The sequence below is a fragment of the Vanessa cardui genome, chromosome 4, assembly GCF_905220365.1.
Source record: "Vanessa cardui chromosome 4, ilVanCard2.1, whole genome shotgun sequence".
NCBI lineage: Eukaryota > Metazoa > Arthropoda > Insecta > Lepidoptera > Nymphalidae > Vanessa > Vanessa cardui.
Genome location: NC_061126.1, coordinates 4,019,451 through 4,042,726, shown reverse-complemented (window position 1 = coordinate 4,042,726; position 23,276 = coordinate 4,019,451). Strand labels below are relative to the sequence as shown.

General features: G+C 31.3%; 1 protein-coding gene across 1 annotated transcript; it reads right to left on the bottom strand.

Annotated features, from left to right (window-relative positions):
* Positions 1 to 355: 355 nt before the first annotated feature.
* LOC124544323 (membrane-associated progesterone receptor component 1-like) lies at positions 356 to 13,472 on the bottom strand. Its single transcript, XM_047122820.1, has 3 exons — positions 13,083 to 13,472; positions 7,160 to 7,309; positions 356 to 553 (listed from the first exon to the last, which is right to left on the bottom strand). The coding sequence occupies exons 1-3, from the start codon at positions 13,366 to 13,368 to the stop codon at positions 450 to 452; spliced, it is 540 nt and encodes a 179-aa protein (XP_046978776.1). The 5' UTR covers positions 13,369 to 13,472; the 3' UTR covers positions 356 to 449.
* Between the last annotated feature and the right edge of the window lie 9,804 nt (positions 13,473 to 23,276).

Genomic DNA, 23,276 nt, shown 5'->3' with positions numbered 1-23,276 from the left:
CACTTGCAATGCTATCTGGAAATTAAAAAACGCCAACACATCTGATATACTCAATTGAAATAATAAAACGGATACGCGAAATACTTGATAAACATGTCTGCGGAGATTTGTTTGCTTAAAGAAAACATGGAGACTGATATCTTTCGTCCTTATCTGTTGTTTTTAATACAACTACATTTGGTAGTTTCGTGATAATGCTTTATAGTCATATTTTATCGAGCGATTGCTGCAGATTTTATTTATTGATAACTGGCAAAATAAAACGGACTACGCTACTCAAGATCACGTTTTATTTCGCCCCGAAGTTTTGAAACGTAATTATGGTTATCAAGTTGGGAGGATAATAAAATTTAAATTTTACCATTATAAAAATCTATTTTATTATGTAACATAACCCAACAAATATTATCCTATAAAATATCACAAGATTTCAAATATTTATCTAAAATCTATTGCGCCTTCTTGTCTTCGTTCTTATTTTCGCTTGCTTCGTCATCGTATTTATTCGGTGTTTCTCCGGGCTTCAAAAGTCTTCCTACGATGTCATATTTTTCTGTAAATAAAATATATCTCTATGAACAACATATCATGGAACATTATTTTATGCAAAATTATTTTACTAAAAAAAAAACATAAAACAAAAGTTAAGGTTTTAAGATTGATTTCTCTTAGAGAATTATAGTAGGTACTATAATTATATAAGGTCAAATTTGAAATTTGAATTGAAAAGTGAAATGTCAAAAGCCAATTTTATGTCGATCAACGTTTACTATTATTAATAACAATTTATCATTGTATTACTTTGAACGTAAAGGATGTTGAATACTTGGTCGATAGTATTAACTTAAATATAGTTTCCATTTGGTATTATAGCTAATTATATATTTTAACACTATTTGGTCGTTACACAGGTTTGTCTTAGATATCATACACAATATTTATTAAAGCGCCGAGCAATACTTCGTGTTTTTACTACTATACCTTGGTCTAGTTCGCATACTTAGAGTAACTATATCGATTTTGCTCACACAGATATAATTTGTCAGCAGTGCCCTGACACAGTAAGAAGTTTTTTGTTTCATTCTTATGTATACAAATAAATAAATACAAGTTTACAAAGATCCTAATGACTTGTGATGACTGTGTGATGTTTACTAGTAATAAAAGACAAATATATGAGAGTGTGAGAAAATCAAAATTTCTATGTGTGGGTGAGTGTGTGTATCCAACTAATAAGTAAATTAATGAAAAAAAATATTAACAAAAAATACCTTTAGTTCACGTACTTTATTTAAGAAAACAGTGATGCTCTTACAACGAAAAAGCTATTGAATTCAAACAAATATTTACAATTTAACGATGAGTTCTTAACCGGTTCTTGCGTCAATGACCAAGCAATTCATCAATTACAACTTCGGTTGTGAGTATAATATAACGAATTTATTGTGTAAGACCGATTACACAAGTCATTCACCTACATTATATATGTGTTTGTTATCATACGGTATGTATTTAGACGCGCTGATAAGCAAAAATTATTATTTCAAGTATTCCCTTACAAATGACGTCATTTGCATAATGATTCTTAAACTATTGATATAGCATTAAAATTATATTTAGAATAAATTATAATATTGAAAAAAAAAATGAATTATTTTGTTAATTTTTTTATTCTTCTTTTTTTACGGTTCTTCTCGGTAGAATCTACTTTCCGAACTGTAGCTTCACTTAATTGAAAATGACGATTCAAAAGTGCTTGTAAAAGCCTACTTGAATAAAGTTTATTTTGATTTGATTTGATTTGATTCATTGTTCTATTGCTGGACAATGACCTCTACTGTAGAGAAATAATCTGTGTTTTTTTAAGTATGCTTCTCTACTGCATATTATGTATATGTATGAAATTTGTTAATGTTCATGCATGCGAAGAGTTAGGAACACAAATAGCTTATGAAAAACTCACTGATGCTTGTCTGGACCTGATTCGGTGACCTTCAGTTATATTTAACTCTGTTATGTCACCGATCATCTATGCTTGGTATATTTATGTAATATTATATTTAGTTTCAGTAACACAATGAACGAGCTATTCGTCCCAGCTTTGCCAGTAAAATTAGGGTTTTAATCACTACATAGTATAAAACAAAGTTGCTTTCTCTGTCCCTACATCCCTGAGTATGCTTAAATCTTTAAAATCATGCAACGGATTTTGATGCGGGTTTTTTTTAATAAATAGAGTAATTTGAGAGAAAGGTTTTTGTATATAATACATGGACAATCCAGTAAAGAAACACTGATAATTTTAGAAGTTTGTAATGTGATTTCGTAATAAAACAAATTCTGTAGTATATTATATAAATTATCACGGTACAATACTAATACTAGGTAAGTATTAGTATTGTACCGTGCAAAGCCGGGGCGGGTTGCTAGTTATACTAACTGAATAGTATAAATAAGTTTCAAAATTTTTGTGCCTGGAACTTCGTGGGTACAGAGAACAAAAATTAAAAATATTCATTTTAATTCATATAAATAGATAGAAAAAGATATATCTTTATTTTAATTTGAAAATTGAAACGTATTCATGATGGGATAATTAGGCAGCTTGCAAATTATACATTGAAAGTCTTAAACCCAATTTGCGACTGAAGTTTATTTCAAAAGTAACTCTCGAAAACGGAATGTCGTATTGTTTAGAAAATGAAAACATGAATTGCAATCTCGAATATACTGTTAATGTATTGAAATTTATTCACAAAATGAATAAATATTCAATGACTTTCATTAAATTTGATCGAAGGGAAATTAAAACTTTTCCCGTAAATTCGATTCAGTGAATTCTCTTATTATGTTGATCACGATCTAATCAATCAAGTATCTATTGTTTATAAGACGAATCGGCAAACGTTATTGAATATATTTAATTTATATTTCGGCCGAATAAGTAGAGGCCTTGCTATTATGATACCGATAGGTACTATTGATGTGAAATATCTATTACGTATGCCGTGATGGCAGGCGATATGACGTTCTTTCATGCCGTCATGCCCTCTTCGGCGTCGCTCCCTAACCCTTTGTGTGCGTACGTGGTGCGTATATTAAGCAAGGTAAAATGTCTGTGGTACATTATATTACTATAAGAGTAACATTTCAAGGTCAAGTTCAATGCAACGTAGTTGTAACTCTATAATATATATGATCTCAAAAAAATTTAAACTAATTTCTTCCTAGTATTCCTATGCATATAAGTATACCTATGTACAGAGTAAAAAGGGCTATTTTAAAATTACAAACAGACACTCCCATTTTATTATATGTAAAGATTCCATCAGACAATTATACATTTACTAAAATTCTATAATGAACTGTATATTTTTGATAATTTGATTTAAAAGGTAATTTCTCTTTACACATTAATTATTGTAAATTAATACTTTTGTTTAAATAATTACCAACGGTTAGATAATTCAATTTATTTAAAATTATTATCTAATTTACTTAAATTAATTATTAAAACATTATAAGCACTTTTTTCGACAATCCAATCCAACATTGTGTAAAATTTAAACATGAAATGCAGTATAAAGCCGTTTTCAACTCCAGACAGTTAATCAATACATGAATAAATTGTTTATAATGCTGACTTAATAATATGCTGTTGTAACCTCTGTTCCGTGTATGACCCTCACCTTGCATCAAGAAAATGTAGCCCATGTTGAAAGAAAAAAGACATTTAAATGTTTTGTAATGAGTTCCTTCGTCATTAATTTAACTTCTATGTATTATAAATATCACTGTATTATTTTATTTTATTTTTAAATATATTGATATACACTGTATTTATTTCTTTGCCCGTCTTTATTTCTGCTTTGTACACCCCTACCTATTTCTATATCTATTTCATTCCTCTACCTTAAGTTTGCCTGGAGGAGAGCGTTGTGTTAGCGATAAGGCCGCCTCTTGTGCATCTTTCTTAATTGTGTCTATATGATTTATTTATCGGTGTATATCTATAATATATCTATAATAAATAGTATTTTGATTTGATTTGATTACAACTAGGACATAATTACTAGCAATGCCTTTATGTTGGTCAAAAGGAAATGAAATTATTAAACAAACAAGCTTATCAAAATTTACTGACCGTCCTTTAAGACCAGAATTTTTTGATTATGTTTTGTTATTTCCAGTGTCAGGAAAGGTTATTTGTATAAATATAAATGAAACCGTTCAATCAATTTTGCTATATTGACACATTATTTTAAGTAAGAAAATCAAGATATATTCGCTTTTACAAGTACTTTTGAATCATCATTTTACAGAACTATACACATCAACACCGTCTAGGGATATTTTGTATAAAATTCTTAAACTCAAAAAATCATATCCGGTTTTAAAATCTTTTGATGAAAGACTATTTTGTAAACCTTTTTGGACGATTCTAAATTTGAATTTGAAAAAAATAAATAAAAATAAAATTTTTACGCGACATAATGGTAGCGATGGCCGAAGGTTTCGTTTACCTACCGTCATATTAAGATATTTTTTTGTGTCTAATTTAAGTTTTATAACAAGTTATCGATTAATTTCGAGTTAAACCTATTGTGTGCATCATGCAGCGGTGCCATTTAACGAGAGAAGAAATCCTAAGGGCAGGAGGCATGCTCCAAGCTGGGGCTACTCAACAGAGAATTGCTGAGGAGATTGGAACAAGACAAAACGTCATATCTAGGTTATGGTCACGCTACTGTGCTACTGGTGAAGTGACTGAAAGATATCCAGGTGGGAAGCGCATAACCAATCAACGACAAGACCGATATTTGCAAGTTGCCGCGAAAAGAGAACCAAATGTTACGGCACTTCAATTGGTTCAGAGGCTCCAGCCAGAGGACCAGTTGCTTGTGAGTGACCAAACTGTAAGGAGAAGGCTGCATGAAGCTAACCTTCATGCTCGCAGACCGTTTCGTACTCCAGCACTACGCCGAGGAAATCGTGGACGACGACTAGAGTGCGTTCGTGTAAATTTGCTCTCAGATGATAACCAGTGGTCTGTAGTGCTGTTTACCGATGAGTCCCGGTTCGGTTTCCATCCCGATATACGTAGAGTACGTGTTTGGCGATTCCCTGGTCATGATAGCCGTTTGCAACATCTTCAGAAAGTCCATTCATACCACGGCGGCATAATTATGGTTTGGGCGAGAATTTATCTTGGTGGAAGAACTGACCTCGTTTGGATCAGAAACACCGTGGCGGCCAAAAAATGCCGTAACGAGATGCTTGTGCCAATAATTTAGCCCCATTGAATAAAAATGGGCCAAGAATTCACGCTCATGCACGATAGCACCCGTCCGCACACAGCGGGAGTGGTGACGAGATGGTTGTAGGAACAAGACGTATCGGTCTTAGGCTGTCCCGCTCAATCACCTGACCTAAACCCCATAGAGCACGCGTGGGCCATACTCCAAAGAAGGGCTTCGAGGAATTTTCCTGCAAATATTGCGACGGATGAGCCACTTTTTTGCATCTTAGTCGGACCTGGGACAATATACCGCAGCAAGACTTGGATAACTTAATCCAAAGTATGAAAAATTGTTGCAGGACGTCATAAATGTCCTGGATAGTTTTATAGACTACTGATTTTTCATATGACTGTTAAAAACAATAACTTTTCTACATTTTTCACATTTTCTTGAGACAAACATTAATTGTTAGTTTTACCATTATTTTACGTTTTTTCTTTATTTAAGGATAAAATTGTTTACGCAAAATAATATGGTTTATTTTTTATTCTGGAGTATAGTCAGATAAATGGGCTTTATAAAAATATAAACATGTTGCATGTTATCTTTAATAAATTTTGAAATAATTGAGTAAATTTAAAATATCCCTAGACAATGTTGATGTGTGTATATTAAGTGAAGTTACCACCGGTTATGAATGTAAGTTCCGAGAAGAACCGGCAAGAGAATCAATAGTTACTCTTTTCCAACATTTAAAATACAAAGTTAAATTTAGTTAAATGGAATTATATATGTAAATGTTTATAATATATCCAGCCTGGAGGTCAGCAAGTGTAACAAATTACGCTTGTGATACGTTCCCCATTCTATTCAAACGCAATTTATATTCCCCACATAAATAAAACTCTGTTTAATCGTAACTAAGTATTAATTATACTTTTTGTAAAAGTTATGATACGACATCGATGTTACTCCGATTTAGCTACCACCAAACCACAGATGGATCGTCATTTTATTAAAATAGGAAAACGGATGAAGAGCAATGATAAAATTTCGATTCGATTGCGTTAAAGTGACAATTAGTTGAAGGAACAAGGCTGACAGCAGGCTGTGAATTGAATTGACATTCATATAGTCATACCAACATGGAGGCGTTTAGATCCGCTGAATGCAGTACTAATAAGTATAGTACCACACAACTCAGATGTACCATCGGCAAAATTCGTAAAACCGATCACATCCGAATTAAGTACGCTATCCCAAATTACCAATATTTACTTCTTATGTGAATATGATCTTTACACAAACGTAATAATTTGTTATATCATATTAATCAAATTGACATGTCGATTTACATTCACTTGCTTCCTCGGGTTTGACTGACGCGAGAATCTATAGCTCTGCTCCGCGATAGGGAGCTTTTTCTACTGGTTGTGTGAATCGGCAGTAATCGGTTTTATTGAATTTGCCGATGCTACATCTAAGTTGTGTCATATTATTCGTGCGTCAATTTTAACGTACCTTATTTAAACATCGTTAATTGTGATTACGTTCTTATACGCAAGTTGTTCGCGTGCGATTAAGTGGATGTGTTTAATTTTCTACATATATTCACTATCTGAGTAATATAATTATCATTAATTTTATCGACGAACAGCCATCATCTCAATTACAAGCATTCCTTATTCCTTTACTCTTCCTTCCCTTCCCTGCTACTTATAATGAAATTGTTAAGTTCAGTTTATCGGTGATTTAGATAATTAAAATGACAAAAAAAGTTGCTTAAATTTAAGTATAATAGATAAAAGAGATTTTGTATGTCACCCCAAAGTTATTTGTTGTTCTGTTTTTCTAAAGAATAAATATCAGTGTTCTTGAATGACATTCAGTATTATTATCATAATACTTATATAATGTACCTTTGAATTGTTCTTCCCATTCTTTCGCTGATGCAACTTCATCAGGTGAAAGATCACTGACATCGTCGTACTCCTTATCTGATGCAGCGACTTCTCCTGTAGCTAGGCCACGTGTGGCGTCCTTACCAGCGAACGCCGCATATGGACCTCCTGAAAGTTTAAAGTATAAATTGTCATATACATTAAAATGAGAAATCTGTATAAATATTTTTTATCGTAACTATTTCTTCGAGTGATGCAGGAGCGGCGAAGGAAAACATCGTGAGGAAACCTGCATGTGTCTAATTTCATTGAAATTAGACACATGCAGGTTTGTGCATTCCACCATACCGCATTGGAACAGCGTGCTGGAATATGTTCCAAACACTCTCCTTAATAGGAGAGGAGGCCTTAGCCCAGCAGTGGGAAATTTACAGGCTGTTACTTTTTACTTTTTTATTACTTCGAGGATAATGTTGGTTTTAAACTAAAATATATAGTATTTGAGCACGTACTTATTTATTGTATTTTTTGTTCAAACATCTACACACACTAAAAAGATATCAAATGATAATAAGGTTATTAAATATATACAACTTTAGTAACCAATTCTCGTAACTTATAAAAAATTGCAAACAAATGTTATTAAGAAATAAAATATAAATTACTTAAGAAGTAAAGTTACTTTGTCGATGTCGATAAAGTTCAGAAAAATTATAATAGCATTACATGAATATGAAACAAAAAAAAAATATCATATTAACAATGGCTCGTCTGAAACTCGGTTGATAATCACTCCTACTGACCACAGCAATAACATAATGGGTTCTAAATCATGATTAGGTCGGCTTGATTGTGGTTTGGTTGCACATTTGTGTGAGCCTAATATTCAGCATGGTTTACACTGTTCCATTATTCGATATTATGACCTAGTAGCTACTTTATACAACCTATATATAAAACGAGATCATATCCCTTCTCATATATCATTCTCATATCAATTTCATTACATAATGAAATTTCAGGTATCTCTTGATGATGTATAATTGTCGTTGTTTTAAAATTATTAACACGTATTCTATGGATTGTGTTTCTGTTTGCTTATTGATGGATGACGTGTTATAAAAAAATAATGTCACGAGACATGGGTATTGTGTTGCTATTTCGGTGGGAATTATTATCACGTTTATTAACTAATATATACAAAGATACACGTGTTTAACTAAAATTTCACAATATTTTGAACCCTAATCAATGATATGCAAGTAAAATAATATTCTCATATTATTTTATCTGAACAAATTTGCAATTATAATTATAAGCAAGTATTATATTTGCAACAATAGCTGCTATTATAGTTTCATGGTTGTAACCATTAAGATAAAAAATACAATGAAAATAATGAATCCTTTGATCGAAATATATTTTACGATCACAAGCATTCAAATACATTCTTGCATGCTAGACAAAAAAAAAAGATACCAATACTCTGAAAGACTTTAATGCTATAAAATTTATTTATTTTTGTTCCTTTATTATCTCTATTGTACACATAAAATGTAGATAAATATACATAAATAAACTCAGTGATATTTTAAGTTATCTTGTACAAAGGATTTTTATCATTTGCAGATTTTTAGTTACCTACTCTCAATGATGTTGTAGTAAACAGATATGTTATTAACGCGCAAAAAGTGAAGACTAGAAAACGTCCTAATTGGGACGTTTGCCTTTAGTCGTTTTACGTAGTAATACGTTATAATACATCATAATTACGTAGTTATACGTTTTGCGTAATTATAACATCTAGTTTTCCCTTTTACTTATTGTTTTTATCAAGCTATCCTTTTTACTTTTAACGAAATGTAAAAATAAACTTAAATAAACGGTCATCAAGGCACGGCACACTTTTTTCAGTTGTTTAATATGGATATAACATATCTGTTTATTAGAATATCATTGCCTACTCTACAAAATATTATTTGTATGAAAAAAGAGATACCGTTTTATTACAAAGTATGGACGAGTTGCTGTTTTATTTCGGATATTGTTATCAATCGATTTTCTAAATCAAACGTGATCGACCAATGAATAGAGCACGTGCATTTTAACCGAAAATCGCGGTTTCAAATATTGCTGAGGTTTCATTTAGTGCATGAGTTGAATGATATTTTGCTACATATGTTTCCACCAAAACATTGGAATTGTGTTGTGGAAAAAATTACCTCTCATATATTTTTTATAAAAAAATCTATTCATCAGTATTGTAGTAGGCAACGTTGTCTTTTACGATTTTATTGCAATATCTTTTTATATCTCTGAAGCGACGAGTTTGAGTAGAAGATTGTAAATATTAAATTATATGATAAGAATTATGACATTTATTTCGATACTAACTATTCCTGATAAATAAACTAATTAAGATATTTTTTTGTTATTTTTTATAGTAAAATTACTCTCCCGAATCTAGGTACGTTTATTATGATTATAAAATACTAAATATCTGTATTAGCATGTAATTATAAAAAGATTTATTAAGAACGAAAATCGTCTCGATTGAGTGATCTGAATAATGGTAAAAACGGCATGTAAACCCGTTGTATGAACCTTCGGAAAAAAGGTTGGGAGTAAATCTAACGGCCGTGAAAACGTTTTTGCATATTTATTTGAAGATTAACCCACAGTGCTATTCCGTAAGAACTAATTTCGTATTGTACATTTCAATTGTAGGAATATAAACAAACCTTTTATTTACATATGCCATGCGGTTAGCTAACGGCTTAGCTATTTTATGGACGAGTTTACAAACAATTAAGTACTGATAAATATATGTTACAGTGCATGTGTATACCACTACTACTACTTGTATGCACTTTTAATGTAACGTAATTTCTAACGAATCAACGTAACGTACCTATCAATATACATTATCGTGCCTACCAAATACGTGCCAATGAAAATTTTTGATATCAATCATGATACCCGGTCAACCGATCAACCAACCAATCAAGGTCAAACAAGTTTTATTTTACTTGTCCTGCCCATGTCATTTTGAAAAAAAAAATAACATTTTGACATAAACCTTAATTATATTAAATAGCATTTTTTTAATGAAATAATTCAATGTGACATTTCATGACGAACATGTTACACTCATTGCATAAATGTATTGAATACATTTTTAGAGAACAGTTCCCAACTTAATTCTGATTTAGAACTAATAACAACAATAATTTGAAATATAAATAACATGCGATAAGTTAAATTAAATTAACAAAAGTATTAACCTTACCTTATATTATTATTAAACAAACTAATATATTTATAAATTTTAATATTTATTTAATTATTGTATTTATATGCAGAAATCATAACAAAGTAATTATAAAAATATAATATTTTAATGATAAATTTGCATTCGAGAAATAAAAATTGAGCTAAGCAAACCTAAAGGAACAGTTTTTAAGTTTTGTAACTTCATAAAAAATGAGTACCAAGGTCGTTTAAATTGTCTGAGTCATTATGACTCGACGTATTGTATATCATATGTTTTTAATACGCAATATATTGCCGAATCATTCTTGGCTTGCATTTGCGAAGTGGTTGAAATTCGACGATAACAACAATCAATATTTAGTGAATTTGAGGGAAATATACATGGGTGACTTTATTCTCCTCTTATACCATTTTTTTCTAATTATTATCGTGTCTAAAAATCTTTTCAAACAGAGGAAAGTCAATTTATTCTGAACTGTTTAGTCTTTGTCTATTAGTATGTAGAAATATTAGATCAGAAATACTTATAACGGCTGTTAAATAATATATAAAGACTAAATATTTGAAAAATAAAATATTATTTAATCGCAAATTAATTTTTTTGTAAGGTCCCACATATATTTATGAAATAAAGTTAAGTTGAATGGTAATTGTGCACAGCACTAGCACAAGACACTTCTTGAAAAACCTTATTCCTCATATTACTACACCGACAATCTTGAGAACTCTTTCTACCTTCAAACTGGAACACAACCACTGTTGTAACTAGTGTTGTTGTTTGGTGCCCAAATGGGCCTGCACTATGGCCTCAAAATAATCCACTAAATGTTCGAAATATCTTTAAGAATCATTAATTTCATACTGTATAATTATATATATTGACCGTTACTCGAACTTTAGGTTATAAATATTAATTTCAATAAATGATTTATGTTAGTACTTAAGTTTCATGGTAATATTAACGTCATGTATAAATAATACTAATAATGATTAGTTTAAGCGCGATTTGAGCGAACGCTAGCGTAGTTTTTTACTATAAAACAGTCTTGATACTATGCGAAACGAAAGTCATCAACCGTCGGACCTACTTTGTTGGGTAATTTGGATCAATGTCGTGCAACGCATGGAGAAAATTGTTCAAACTGGAACACAGATCGTTGTAATGACCATGTGTTATAAATATTATGTTTGTATGTGTGCGTCAATCGAATATTTTCAAATAACCGTTACGTTAATTTCTGGAAGCATAATGAGAATAAAGTTAAAATAAGGTATGATGCATTTATAAATTTTTATCAGTTGTTAAGCAAATTCCGCCCCTCTATAAATATCTTCTTTGTACGTTATAAGAATATTATATTAAGAATTAAATATTAGTTTAAGTAATGTAAAAATATAAGAAACATTTTTTTAAATGTATTTAAAAATTATTCTGTCTCTTTCTCGCTTTATAGCTGTTCACCGATGTGTGACAAGAACAACGTTGTGTAAAATTAAAATTGGTCAACATCTTTCTAGCGCTTACACATAGTGTAATACGACGCTATAAGTCATAAGTGATTTTTCGTCAGTCACTTAAATGAGCATAGACAATAAGGAATACGATTCTTTTAAACGATTTCAGTTATAGCGGCCATATTCAAAGGATAATAGTCACTACGCAAAACAATAAGTGCTTAGGAGTTTGTACGCAGGTGTACTTTATTTTTTTTATCATCAGATGACACAGCAATCGGACACGGCCTGATAGAGTTCGGGCACAGATAAGTTCCTAACCATCATCCTATCCCTGGTTAGAACCTCGAAAAGTGACGATGAACTATTACAATTAATTTGTATCCAAAGTATGAAATAATATTAACTATAAATATATATTTTTGAAACTACAATACAGACATTCATCATTGGCTACTTAGTTACTGAAATAAGTTGTATGAGTCTCCATTTCGTTAAAAATAAACTTAAAAAATATATAATGTTGATACGATATCGCTTGTAAACTCAAGTTATCATAATTATTGTTTTCAATGTCGCACGTCAACAGTTTTAAATATTTCGCAATCAATGTCACGGTCGAGTTTAAAACGTTTCTGGAATAATCATGATACATCATTATACGAATATATTACACATGCGGGATAGTCTATAGGTAATACGTGTATTATTCATACGTATTAAAGCTTATTACTGTGTATTAATAGACCCTTACTTCCGTTAGAATCCTCAACAGGATTGACAGTAAGCAAACAGATAACGCTTGATAGTGTACAGATAAGCATTGACTTATTAAACCATGATTTGTAATTTTTATTTTAACTTGGAAGTATATTATTTATTATACAGCCTCTTTTATATTTTATACTTAATTATTTGAACGTAATAAATTTAACATACAAAAAATATTCTACCATATCAAGTTAAAAACTAACGCGTATTAGAATTCAAGGTGTTGCTTCGACCTCAGGTGCGAGTTTTAATGATGTAATATGAACTTTATTTCAATTGCTATAAGAAACACAATCCAATTAAACTTTAAATAAATTCTTTAAGCTTGGAATATAAACGTAGTTGTGGTTTTAATTATCATGCAAATTACAAAAAAACTGTATTAGAGTTTATAATAAAAATAATTTCATATTCTTTAGAGAGTTATATTACTTAAGCTTACCCGGTCCATAAAATCGTTTCCCTTTAGTCACGTCGAAAATTATACCATTAACAGCCAGCAATACTCTGCCTTCTTCATCAGAGCCATCATATTTCTTTAATTCAGCAACTGTCATATCCTTTCGGAGCTTGGCCATCGGTGGCGGAGGAGGTGCTTCCGGCCCCGACGTTTCCAAATGCGACTTTACTATCTTATACAGTAGGTACAAAATGAAAAACACCAAAATCAAATTAATGGGACTCGTCAATTCATCCCAAAATGTGGGAGACGTTTCGTTTTCCGTCATATTTAAACACGTCTTTGTACCGCGAGTTGTTCAAATGGACTGAGTATAGTATTATCAACTAACCAGTACGTCATACAAGGTCAACGCGTACCGTTCGAGTAGTTTATCGATGTTAGTACGATATCAACAACACAGACGAAGTGTGAACACAAAACATTCTGAATGTTGGTAGTACTGTGTTAAAACATAAACGAAATGTTGTAAATTGTAATGTGAGCGGTCTTAGTTAGTTTATAAACATTATTCGATGAATGATAAATTATTGACGCACATTTTCAGAAACATATTCAATTGTTTTTTTTTTATTCACCACATTGATCACCACATTACGACAAAATCGACTCGTGAATACAATGTTGGTATATATTTTCGTAAGTATTTTTATTTTGTATGGTGAAGAATATCTGGAAACCTGCACACGTCTAGTGTAACTGGTATATAGCTATCCAACCAATATTGGAGAAAAGTGTTGGAATAAGCTAGAAACTTCTTCCAAAATAACTTAAAATTAGAGGAGGTGTTTAAAGTACATACATGTATACGGCGAAGTGAAAGTACCAAGTGATGGTTAGTGGTCACCACCGCTCACAGACATTGGCGCTTTAAAACATATTAACCATTCCTTACATGGCCAATACGCCAACCTTGGAAGCTAAGATGTTATGTCCAACACAACAATGCTAAATGTTGTTGTTTGGCGGTATAATATCTATGAATAGGTGAGGGTTATGAGTGGATGATACCTATACTACCCTATACAAAGCACCAAGTAACACTTACTTTTTTATTAAATAAAACAGTATTCTTTATTGTGTCATCTTGAATAAGGTTTATATTTCTTTAGACAACGGAAAACCATTTAAATACCATTAAGAGTTGACCTACTTTCATTATAATGAGAAAAATTAAGAGATGTTCCTATAAATTGCTTTTCGATTTTAAATATTATGTATTGTTTTAGTAAACAGTAGATTGTTTGTTATAACTATTTGTTCAGCCTGATTGCTTGTTAATCATTTTTGAAGACCTTGCTTTGCCCTAATAGGATTAAATAGAATGTTTGTCTGTATTTAAGACCAATTGTACGTTATAAATAATATGAACTATAAGTTTTTTAAGCTTTATGGCAAACAAACTAAGTGGGTTAAGATCGCGTGAAGGCAACTTTATTACTTACAGTAACAAATTCCAGAGTATATACAACCTATTCCAATTACAGGAAGAGTGAAGACTAATAAATAACTAAAAGTTAAATTCAATTGCTGTTATATCGTATGTAATGTGAGCCGAGATGGCCCAGTGGTTAGAACGCGTGCATCTTAACAGATGCTTGCGGGATCAAACCCAGAGAAACACCAATGAATACTCATGTGTTTGGTTTGTATTTATAATTCATCTCGTGCTCGGGCGATGAAGGAAAACATCGTGAGGAAACCTGCATGTGTCTAGTTTCATAGAAATTCTGTTATATGTGTATTCCACCAACCCTCATTAGGATAGCGTAGTGGAATATGTTTCAAACCTTCTCCTCAAATGCTCGATGGAAGGAGAGGATGCCTTAGCCCGGCAGTGGGAAATTTACAAGCTCGTGTTGTTTGTGTCATTGATATAATTGGTTCTTAAATCTATAATTTTCACTATGGATTCTTGAAAAATATCTGCGATGTTGTTATTCGAACGTTGAAAGTAACAAGTTAAGTTAAGGCGTATAAAAGCGCTAAAAGAAAATATTCTATTTATGATAAAAATCTTTTAAATCATATTGAAAAGTAAAATAGAGCAGGACTGTTAGTAAATCGTATGGAATATGTAAATCCAAGATTATCTCTTTTCTTCGTATTCGACTATATTTCAAAGAATCTTAGATTTAAAGATTATTATAGAAAGTTGCTTTGACAATATATGAGTGTATATTATTAAATTCAAATGTTTTTATGTAACGAAAGAAAGTATACTCAAATTACGGGAACAAAATCGTCATTATGAAATACTCGTACGAAGTCAGGTGGAGTAGCTAGTTATTTTTAATTGCTTGTAATGATGAATAATATTTTTTTTAATTCATATATATACTCTTTAAATGTACAAAGGCTGTCACATTTAAATGTTTATGATTGAGGTTAATTTTGTGCGATTAAAATGTCGTTAAATCGATCGATAGTATTATCTACGGTAATATCGTCGATTAATCTTAGTCGGTCAACTGCTGAGTCGATTTCAACCAACTAAATATACCTTTATTTCAAATATTATCCCGTATTCTGTACTGATGATAAGAAGTGGTTCATTTTTATCTTAGTGGTATGGAATTTCAATTCAACGTGATACTGATTTTGATTGATTTGTATAATTATTTAATTTCGATTGAAGTACAAGTAAATACATATCCTAAATAATTTGTGAATATATTAAAAAAATAGAGGATTGTTATATAATTTGAGCAATATATATCAACCCATCAAAAGCTTACATTATGTCACTTTGGATAATGATATTTCATATCGGTCAAATACAATCGGCATATCTCATGTTTCGAAAAGGGCGTACGTCCGTTAGACATGTGCTTAAAATCATACTTATTGGTCTGGATTCGTTATCCTGATTAGTTTTGAGATTGACTGTGTACTATAAAGTATTTTTTAATTTTATATTTGTGGAAAAAATGGGCCTCCTGATGGTCAGTGGTCCCCATAGTTCACAGATATTTGACTGTGCAACCTTGCCCCATAAACCTTGGAAACTAATATGTTACGTCCCTTGTGTTTGTGGTAATAAAAATATTAAATAATATAATATGTAATGATTATGAAAATATAATAATATTTCGACCCCTTGTATGACGACGGCGTCTATCTTATATATATACGATATCTTTATACGATGCATATTTAAATCTATATTGTAAATATATAGAATTCAGTTCTATAAATAAAATTTGTTGTTATCTTGACAGCAGTGCCAAATAACTGATCCTTGCATAGGTCTGAACCGTCGTATCGATAAAACAAATATATTGTATGGCGGTCAAACGACTTGACCTCATTCTGAAGTTACATGACTATTACAGATGTACCAACGAACGGACGATTACTGCATCCTCATTATATACATAACATATGAAGAAATCTTACAGATGGGTAAATATATCACTATAATATGCTCTCGGAATTTTCAAGTTCGACGGTGAAGTCGTTTTAGGAAAGGTTAATAAATTTTATAATTCAAATATACATATATTCTCGGTGGTAGTACCTACCATCATAAAGCGTATCGTATTTCATTGTCTACCTATCTTCATTAAATATATTACTATTATGAAGCTAAATAAGTGACAGCCCAAAAAATCCTTATTATATACTGGTCAGAGTTTATCTGTGATAGCCAAAAAATACCTATCAGAGTTTCTCTGGAACAGTAGATTTGGATCAATCGCATTGCAAGATCAAACTGGTGAAGCATTATTTATATATACCCGTACTTCCGCCACACAGAAATAGATTTATGGTTTAAAGGATGAGCGAACCAGTGTAGTTGCCTCAAGATTTTAGTTGTGAAGGGTGGTGGGGCATTGATTCGACATAAGGCATAGGCATTACGCTTAACATTTCTAAAAGCGCCATTTTTTACAAACTTATTGTCAGGCGCCCATTTACCGTTCCGCGTATTTATTACATAAAATAATAATTACAGTGACTTATTTGTATTATATATAACTCGATATATATCAATATAAAATGTTAAAAGATTTAAACGTGAATGAAAGTTGAAATGAAAAGGCAGATATTAAAGTATTAAGTTACGGAATTGAAAAAGGTTGTTTTGTTCTCGGGCGCCATTTTAAAATCGCCGGTAATTGCCCGTTAATTTGAAGGCACAAGCGTCCAAGCTATTATTAGTGAGAGGGTATTTTCACTGTATTTTCTTACTTTACCCTTTAGAGTATCTGCGTTATTTAAGTAAGACTTTGATTTGCTTGTTTAAGCTGAGATAAAGGGTCTTAATTTTTTTGATTCATTAAAAGATCTTATTCGTCCCGTGTATTAAATACTTTACCTGAAAATTTTTCAAAGAAAAATATATTAATAATTATTTTTAAAATAGCAGCTTTTAAAAATAATGTGTGCTATCAATACCTTATATTCCCCACGCCCGCCTTTATTGATAACGTTTCATTAAATTATTATTTTGCTATTTAAAGTCGACAGGGGAATCATCACCATCATACTTGTACATTTTAAGAATGTAAGTATATATTATACACGTTTTTTATTAATTTTGAGGTACTTATTAAATTTTTATGGGTAGGTGGATTTTTTTAAAGCAAAATTGTTTATCTTTTATTAATAGGTAAAAAATATTATCTACACAATTAAGTATGTATAGTACGACACAACTTAGATAAATAGTAGCATCGGCAAATTCAATACAAGGTGGCAAAGATCATGAAATAGAATTATTTTCAGAAAATTACAAATTCATGTATTTTGTTTCACAGAGCATTGGATTAAAAGTTTTGATATATTTAATATCCCAAACTTTAAATTGTCAAGTACATTCGTAAGAGGGAATGCTATTCGCGGTGGGTCATTAATATTAGTACGGAATGATATCATTTGTAAATCTCGAATAGATATTGTGGCTCTCTCTGTCGAACGTACTATCGAATTATCCTGCGTGGAATTTCCGCAGTACATTATAGTATGCGTGTACCGGCCCCCATCGGGAGATTTTTGCTTATTTGAGACCACTATGGAGGATGTTCTTAAAAAGATAAGCGAAAGTAATAAATATATAATTGTATGTGGCGACTTTAACGTAGACTTATTAAAAGCTACTTCGCTGAGTGTTCGATTAGTCACATTGTTTAGGTCATTTAATTTAACGCACCGAGTTAATGAACCAACACGAATAACCAACGATACTTCTACGTGTATTGACAATGTGTTTTGTGACTGTGAAATATATGAATTTTCAATTATAAATAATTTAACTTCTGATCACTGTGGTCAGAAGTTTTCTTTAGAACACAAAGAAATTATTCATTCAAAAAAAATAATGTACAGGCCAATAACGGCTCATAAAGTAAACTGTTTTAAAGATATTGTGGCGTGTAAATTAGCTTATTTATATCTAACGACACAAGATCCAAATGAACTTTATAATTCATTTTTTGAATTAATATTAATAGAATTTAATAAAATATTCAAAATGTAATCATTTTATAATAATACAAAATTGAAGTTTAGTGACTGGGCTACTATTGGTATATATAAAAGTAGAAATAAATTATACGACCTATATGGTATGAAGCAGTGGAATCAAAACGAAGCCTTTCTAGGATATGTCAATAAATATTCCAAAATATTTAAAACAGTATGTATTTATGCTAAGTATTTATACATAAAGAACAAAATTTTGACTTCCGATAATAGAATAAAGGCCACTTGGGACATTATCGGAAGTTTTAGTGGAAAACCTAAAAAGGAAAGTATACCTATCAAATTAAACATAGGCAGTAAATACACAAATTCTGATTTGGAAGTTGCAAATTTATTTGAAATATTTTTTGATAACATACCTAATAAAATAACATCTCATTTAAAATCATCTACATTAGATGCAGCTAGATTATTAAATAAACATGTTTCTAAATGCGTTATTGATTTTTCTTTTGAAACAGTTTCTGCAATAGATGTTATAAAAGTATTTAAAACACTCAATATTAAAAAAAACAAACGACGTATGGGGCATTTCGGTAAAATTCATAAATAACATCATACACGATATTGCTCCGTATATAGCAGTAATTTTTAACAAGAGTTTGGACACGGGTTCATTTCCTGACTTGTTAAAATGTAGTAAAGTCTTACCACTTTTTAAGAATGGAAATAGGAGCGATCCCAGTAATTACAGGCCTATTTCAATACTCCCATCTTTAAGTAAAATTTTCGAAAAAATTATTTTAAATCAACTTCTTATCCATTTTGGTACAAATAAAATTTTTCATAGTGAGCAATTTGGTTTTACAAGAGGTCGATCAACAACTGATGCGGGAATTGCGCTTCTTAAGCATATTTACGATGCTTGGGAGAAATCACAGAATGCTATTGGAGTATTCTGTGATTTATCTAAAGCATTTGATTGTGTAGAACACGAGACGCTTCTTTATAAGCTCAAATATTACGGCGTTAAAGGTAGGGCTCTTGATCTCAAGAATCCAGCAAGTTTTCATTAATGGAATAAAGTCTACTGGATCTACGCTAAAAATGGGTGTTCCACAAGGTTCAATTTTGGGTCCCTTTCAATAGAAAGGGATAATGCTAGGAATACCGATAATACTAGGAATACCTAGTATATATAAATGACCTTCCTTTCTTTGTTAAAGGTATTTGTGGTATAGTATTGTTTGCTGACGATACTTCACTGATTTTTAAGGTTGACAGGAAAAAAACTGACTATGACGATGTGAACGGTGCCTTATCACAGATACAAGATTGGTTTAATGTAAATAATTTGGTTTTGAATACTCAAAAAAACAAAATGTGTAGTTTTTACCCTACCCAATGTTAGGAAGCAAAATTATAATATATCTTTAAGCGGTGGCCCACTTGATGTAACCGATACTACCGTGTTCTTGGGAATAGAATTGGATTCCAGACTTCAGTGGAGTCCCTATTTGTCGTCCCTAACAGGGAGACTCAGCTCCGCAGCATACGCGGTTAGAAAAGTTAGACAACTAACTGATATTGATACCGCTCGTTTAGTTTATTTTGGTTATTTTCACAGTATTATGTCATATGGCATATTACTTTGGGGTAACGCTGCAGACATTGAATCTGTCTTTATTTTACAAAAGAGAGCAATTCGGTTTATTTATAATCTTGGAGCTAGAGACTCTCTTCGGGATGTTTTTAACAGAGTAGGAATACTCACTGTTGCGTCGCAATATATTTACAACAATATCATGTATATTCACAGTAACATTGATAACTTTGATAAAATCAGTGATAATCATTGTATATGCACTAGAAGTAAGAATAAGCTTATAACGCCAAGTTTCCGACTCCGCAAAGTCAATAAATCTTTCTTGGGGCAAGGTATCCATTTCTATAATAAAATTCCACAGACATTTTTAACTTTGCCGTCTCGTAAATTCAAATCGTTTATAAAAAATACATTAGTGAAAAAGGTGTATTATTCGATACAAGATTTTGTAGATGATAAAAAAGCGTGGAATTAATATCTGTTGACTTCCAGGCAGGATATATTAATTTAATAATTGTATTAACTTAAAAATTAACTAACATGACTGTATTGTTTTAAATGTTGAAAAAGAGTAACTACTGAGTTTCTTGCCGGTTCTTCTCGGTAGAATCTACTTTCCGAACCGGTGGTAGCTTCACTTAATTGTTAAATGACGATTCAAAAGTGCTTGTTTTTTTTTTTTTTTTTTTGAATAAAACTGATCACTGCCGATTTATATAACCCATAGAAATAACTCCCTATTGCGCTATTCGACGCTATTCGTCGCTATAGATTCTCGCGTCAGTTCCACCCGAGAAAGTAAGTGCAAATAAATCGACTTGTCAAATTGACGAATATAATAGGTCATATGATATTACAAGTTATTATGTAAAAGTTAAAGATCATATTCACATGAGAAATAAATATTGATAATTTGGGATAGCATACTTAATTCAGATGTGAACGGTTTAACTAATTTTGTCGATGCTACATCTAAGTTGTATCGTACTTTTAGTAAGTAATAATAACAATGAACATGGAATGTTTTTTTAGAATGAAATAAAACACAAAGTATATCTTATATTAACGGAATTTTTATAAAAAGAATAATATTATATAAAAAAAAAATATTTCATGTAAACTGATATGAGTGAAAAAACGTTTTGGCACATACTATGAACGACCACATTTAGAGCTCGCACTTTCACGGATACTTAATACATATAACTATTTTTAAGTCTTAAAACAGAACGTATTCAAAATTTTAATCCCCTTTATTTAAAAAAACATTGCCCATACGTCACAAATTACTTGAAAGAAGACACGGAAGGAATATCGATGATATACCCATACACATAACCTACTTATTTTGAACCCACGAGGATGAAATAGACAGACATGATAACTGTCCCGCGGCGATTATTTCTACATTAAAATCGATTTCGTAGCCTTATTAGAAATCCAATATCCACCATTTTATGAAATTAGTGTGACTGATCCATTATTCTGTATATTTAACGAAATGTACAAAAACTGTTTTATTCGACAAAATTTTTCGACCCATTGATCCCCAGGCGGAAAACTTAATCCGAAATTGGACACGCTTTTTCAATAGAGCTATCACTAACCTTTGCGATAAGCCTCGACGCTTTTAGGCGCTTGCTATTAGTAAAATTAAAATGCTTCGGATAAAATTCGCGGAGAACTACAAGTATACATATATTTTATAGACCTCTTAAATAATTTATAATTTGAAACATTCTTTTGACGTTTCATTATATTATTATTTAGATATTTAAAGTCAACGGATGACCATTCAGAGGTTTAGAATTGCTATCGTCTAATTAGGTGTTAACCAAACTGAGCCAATGTTGATCATTTTATATCGTCACAAAGTTAATCCTTCAATTTGCCAAAAATTTAACATATACTGTATAAGAAACCTCCTGTAGTAGTTCCAGGAACTACGTACTTACGATACGTCCTTGGATAAAATCTAATAATAACAGATTTATCAGATCTTACGGCGTCTCCAGTCCGTATCGAGAAAGGATTTACAAGCGTTTTAGTGGGTAAAAAATTCAAATAATCTGGTCCCTTTTAAGCTCTTATCTTTAATGAAGACAAAAGGGATAGCTAGATTAAGATGTTTAAATCGCCAATAGATGATTGGTTTAAAAATGAAAAGGCTTAAACTTGTAGTTTCATTTCCACTCGATGAATTAATTTGATTTCGGTTATTCAATGGATTTATTTATATTTTTTTCAAAGATTACTATTGTTTCACTACTAAAATTTAAAATAGCAAGATACATATATCCAAAAATAAAAATAAAGCCATTTTGACCGATATCTGACACTGGAATAAATTCAGATGTAAAACCAACGGTTTTACGTGCTTTTCGAGGCACAGGAATGTACAGACTTTAAACTTCCACTCTATTATCTGTATTTCCATCAAAGAAAGAGAAAGAGTCTCTCTCTTTCTCTTTCTTTGATGGAAATACACAATCACTTTTTATCGGATCAACCGGGAATTTGATGGGGGACATCGGAATCTGCAGCCTTATGTCTTGCCTTTAAACCAAATGTGAACTTAATAAAGTAACAACTGACGATATCTCTCTGTGTCTATCAGAAAATCTGGTCTAGAAATATTCCAATTCTATTAAAAATTCTATATAGTGATCATTTTGTTTTTCTGCACTATCCAATTATGACGATGTATGACGACCTCCGTGTTTGAGTAGCGTATATATATATACCGGCTTTTATGGGTACGCCACTCCGAGGTCCCAAATTCGATTCCCAGCCGAGTTGATATAGAAAAAGTTTATTAGTTTTCTATGTTGTCTTGGGTCTGGGTGTTACTGGTACCGTCGTTACTTCTGATTTCCATAACACAGCCTTAGCTTCTCACATTAGGATCAGAGTAATGTTTGTGATTTTGTCCAATATTTATTTATTTATTATGCTTTTTCTTATTTTTAAAGTTCTCGAACTGTAACTTAGTATATTTCGAGGCGTGTGGCATTATGATCATATTAGACGTCTATTGAAATCACAAACTTACTACGACTATTGTTTAACTGTTAAGTGCATTACTGGACTTCAGTAATACATTTAATTCCACGCTCTCTGTGAAGTATTTCACAATCTTTTAA